Below are 4,401 nucleotides of genomic sequence, written 5' to 3'. Positions count from 1 at the left end.
CTAATGGTAACAGCAGAAGTGCTCAAGTGTGGCTGTACTCGTCTCAGTGTGTAGTGTGTGCAGACAGGTCACCATTCCCTCTGGCACTGCAGACAGTTAAAAAGCCAGTCAGGAGGGTAACACTGAATCTCAATAAATCTGCCCGCTCTTATCTCCCATAATTCCACTCACCGCTGGTGCTCTCTCTGCGTCCTCCCCACTTTCCCCCTCTTGTTTTTGTACCGCACGTCACTATGGGTTACCATGAACACGTCCAAGGGCCCGTCGTGTGGCCTGGGGTGTTGTGTCTCGCTTCCTCGATTCATAGAAAGCGCTTTTGCCTTGAAGTGTAGTGCAAGAAAAAAAAAAAAGAAATGTCTAAGTTTGTGTTCAACTCTTCTTCCTGCAGATTCAAGACGGTCCACTGCAGGCTGTACCCATTCACGAGCTGGTGTCCTTAAAAAAAAAAAAAAACCCTGTAAAGAACTTCAACTTCCAGAAGCAACTGCGGTCACCTGCTGAAAGCTAAGCTAAGCTAGGCTATGCTAGACTGTGCTAAGCTTGTGTACTGTGGGTCTCGGGGCTCACAGGGTTGAGCTCCTCCTTTGAACCCTCTCCTCTCCCCGTGTCCCGAGTTTTGTATGGCCTGGGGACGTGTTGAGGCCTCAGATCTGCTGAAGACTAATAGGATATTGCCTTGTGGGAGGCTCAAAGCACAAAAAATCCCTTAACTGGAACTCCCTCTTCATCTGGGTGCACGCTGGAGGACCAAGGCTTCCCACAAGCCCCCCTGAGATCTTAGAGGAATCATAAAAGGTCAAGGAGGCAGCTGTGGCTCTTCAGGCATATTTCCATTTTAAGCATGTGAGGGTGAGAGAGATTTATGTAGATCCTTGAAGGTGAGGACTGACTTTTTAATACAGCACTTTTTGATGAATTTATATGAGATTTCAATGCATTTGATTTATTGGTCTGTATTTTTTCCATATTGGAATGGACACAGGGTTTTGTTTGATGTCATTTTAAAGCTTAACCTGGTTCAACAGATGAGTTCTTGCAGCTGTTTGTTTGTTTTAGCGAGCATTCAGCCATGTAACATAGCTAAAAACATGAACATTTCTTTTTATTGTGTTTTTTTTACCATGTTTTAATAGAGAAATACTATGTAGAGAGTGAACTCTTATGTATGTTTCTATGTCATTTGCCATTGACAACATTACCTACATATAGGCCTGCTGTATCACTGCATTTTCTCACTTCAAAGCAATGTAACCGTGGCTTCCCAATTTGAATATGAATGTTCTTACGTGAATGAAACATATTTTTAGTATTCTTTAAGGCCATCATGAAAAAAATAAAACTCAGTTCCACCCGAATAAAGACCCTGACAAGCAAACCAAGTGATAGTGGTAGTATTTTGTTTCACCTTTTTGTGTATAGGCCCACATAACATGAAAAGTAAACAATTTGGATTGAGGCCAAAAGACAGAACTGCCTGGTTTTGATCCCCCGCTGTCCTAATTAGGAGGTCTTCACAGATATTCAGCATGTCTGTTGCCTGAGGCAAGTCAAGTTTATACCTGCATCTCTGCACTCTGAATCTGATCCCCCCCCCCCCCCCCCCCCATCATTATATTGTAATTGGGCTGCATTTATAGAACTCTTATCCACTTTGAGATAACCCACAGAGCTTTAGCTCACATTTCCCCACCAGCCAGCAGTGGAGTGCACCATGCAATGGCCTCTTTACTACTAGAGCAGGTGAGATTTGACACACCCAGAGAAAGACAGCAGCTCTCTTTTTCCTAATCGACTACAGCCATTATTATATTCAACACAATCATACATGATTTATTGCCAGGGGATACTGTTATAGCCAGTGTACATTCACTGGAGTTTTCCATGATAAAGTTTTTTTTGATGACTTACCAATACCACACATAGTTTTAGATCATCTAAACGACAGACCGGTCAGCTGATGTGGTTGAGGATTCATCTGTGTGTCATGAGAGGTCAGCTCTGCCTTGAGCTACCCCTGATACTCCTGAGTCCTTAATGACTCAGTTTTACTCTTCAATATCTTTTCTCTTCTCTCGCTCTCTCTGTCTCTATTACTCTTTCACTCCTTTCTCTCTCCCTTTCCCTCCCTCTTTTTTCTCTCTCTCCACCTTCGTTGTCTCTGTTCCTCTCTTTCTCATCGAGCGTCTCATCACTCTGTTCTGCATGTCTCCACACACTCACGTTTCACTGGTCACTAGTTCAGGTCAGAAATGTGTAAATGTGTACTCTTTAATTGCATTTGCATGAACAAAACTTTATCATACAATCACAGAAAGGGGCCATCCATCCTTGTCCTGACATCAGTGCCCAATGAATTACTCCTCTGGTGGTTTTGTTGCTGCTGTTTGGAGTAGGAGGATTGCTGGATGGGGTCGATAGCTCAGGTCCTTCCTTCAGAAACGGCCCTCTGGGACCTGTACCTATTTGATGGTGGAAACACAAACGGATAAATGCCTGGGGATAAATGTTGAGAGTGTGTGTATGTGTGTGTGTGTGTGTGTGTGAGTGTGAATGTCTATGAGAGGGTAGTCCATGTTCGGGACAGAGGAATGTTTTTTTTGTGTGTGTGTGTGTGTGTCTATTAAAAAGTACATATATGATTGCCAACCCCAAGCCCCACCTGACCCCATCAACGCGGCAAAATGGTAACTTTACCACGGCCACGCTACATTTCCCATCTCAGTCCGCTGGATCAGATGTTTTAATTCATATGTCGGTCTGTTTATGACTTGTTTCTGTGTGGCTATTTTGTTTTGAATCTATGATCTTCCTTGTCGAAAAAGAGAGGCATCATTAAAGATGAAAAACTAATTTCTTCCCATTCATGGCTGGTGTAGATTGAATTGTATTGTTGCATTCTAAATTAATTAATGTTAATGAGGGTTTGAATATTTTGCCCTGAGCTCTCACTATGCTCCATGTTACTCAACCCCCCGTCCCCCCGTCCCCCCCCCCCACACACACACACACCTTTACATTTAATTTACATTTTATGTGCTAAAACAAGATCAAGAACAAGGAACAAGAACATGGTATCAAGTCAAATTAATTTTTTATGGTATGTTGGCCCTTTTCCTAGAAGGAGACTGGTCATCGTGCTGGCCATTGTCATCAGCCTTTCTTTTTCTGTTTGAAGGCTTCTTTGGCATGTCTCTCTCCTCCGTGACGTTAACAACCACTGAGAAGTAGAGGGTGTTGTCCTGGTTATAAGCTGAAAACCGCCACAGCCCTGGGATCTTCTCCCCGCCAGAGTGTTCGATTGGGGTAAACACTTCGTAGAACTTCTGTCCATCTGCTGACACCTGGGCACTGTACAGGGTAGTGGGGCCCAAATCGGCATTTCTCTCCTCCACCTCTTCAGGGTGCCACGGTACTTCGAGAGCGACAGGGGGCATCATCTGAGGCCTTTGTTTTTGCATAGCTACCTGTGGTCGGTAGACTGTGGCCTGTGAGTCCGGTTTGAAGACAGGGCATCTTGAGCCAGTGTAGGCTTTCCAGGCCTCTTTAACCGGATGGTCACCTGGGGATGGCTGGTAGGGGGCCTTAATAATTTTCAGGCTTGGGCGGTCAGCTGGAGGCACATAAACATGAGCGCCTCTGAGCCGCTGGTGGAGTGCTGGGATTCTCCCTGCGATGCAGTGCAGCTTCTCCAAACTCAAAGTTTCATCTGGTCTCATATTGGTCACCAGAGCATAGACCCGCTGGCTTAGGCCAGTTGATGAACTGGTACCTATGGAGCATAGAAATGGTAATCAACTTAAGAAAACTAAGAAAGTCTTAAGAATTTTTTATTTCAACTGATATAAAATAGTACTTATTAGCCAACTTCCTTTCTGAAAGTTTCAGGTCTAAAACATTAGTTTGAATCACACTGTACCTGGATGATCAGGGTTGGGTGGTAAGTGAAAACAAAGTTTCAAGATGTAGTGATCATCATAATCCCCATATTCCATGTTTTGTTTTTTGTGTAAAAGTAAAAGTCCTGGAGGAATCTCTATCTGTGTGTCTCTCTGTCTCTCTATCATGAGTTGTGTCTGAATCTGAAGTTGCAATGTTGGAATTCTTCACCAAAATTCTACTTTGCATAGAACTCACTTATGACAGTGATAGTTCTGGAATATCACCATGGCAACGAAGTAAAGCTAAAAATGAAAAGTAAACAAGGGAATGTAGGCCTACAGGAAAAAAATAAATACAAGGATACAAGGAAGTTTATTGCCACATGCATATAGTTACTGGAAGTAAGAAATGCAGTGAAATTATGTCTGGTGTCAGCCTATTTGTGCATTAATGGGGGGGGGGTTTAGTAGATTAAGTGGCAAGGGCTGCATAAAAAAGGTGGGGGAGGATTGGGATTGGGTG

General features: G+C 43.6%; 2 protein-coding genes across 2 annotated transcripts in view; one reads left to right on the top strand and one right to left on the bottom strand.

The window, feature by feature from the left end:
- mfng (MFNG O-fucosylpeptide 3-beta-N-acetylglucosaminyltransferase) overlaps positions 1 to 1,375 on the top strand; it is a 38,660-nt gene extending 37,285 nt beyond the window's left edge. Inside the window, exon 8 of the mRNA XM_042102770.1 lies at positions 389 to 1,375. Within this exon, the coding sequence (XP_041958704.1) occupies positions 389 to 440 (52 nt within the window). The 3' untranslated portion in view covers positions 441 to 1,375. The remainder of the gene's footprint in view (positions 1 to 388) is intronic.
- Positions 1,376 to 3,074: 1,699 nt separating this feature from the next.
- Positions 3,075 to 4,079, bottom strand: LOC121718024. Its single transcript, XM_042102775.1, has 2 exons — positions 3,917 to 4,079; positions 3,075 to 3,769 (listed from the first exon to the last, which is right to left on the bottom strand). The coding sequence occupies exons 1-2, from the start codon at positions 4,062 to 4,064 to the stop codon at positions 3,093 to 3,095; spliced, it is 825 nt and encodes a 274-aa protein (XP_041958709.1). The 5' UTR covers positions 4,065 to 4,079; the 3' UTR covers positions 3,075 to 3,092.
- Between the last annotated feature and the right edge of the window lie 322 nt (positions 4,080 to 4,401).

Source organism: Alosa sapidissima, chromosome 9 (genome assembly GCF_018492685.1).
Source record: "Alosa sapidissima isolate fAloSap1 chromosome 9, fAloSap1.pri, whole genome shotgun sequence".
Classification (NCBI taxonomy): Eukaryota; Metazoa; Chordata; class Actinopteri; order Clupeiformes; family Clupeidae; genus Alosa; species Alosa sapidissima.
Note: the sequence above shows the minus strand (reverse complement) of the source record. Positions and strands in the feature narration are given on the sequence as shown.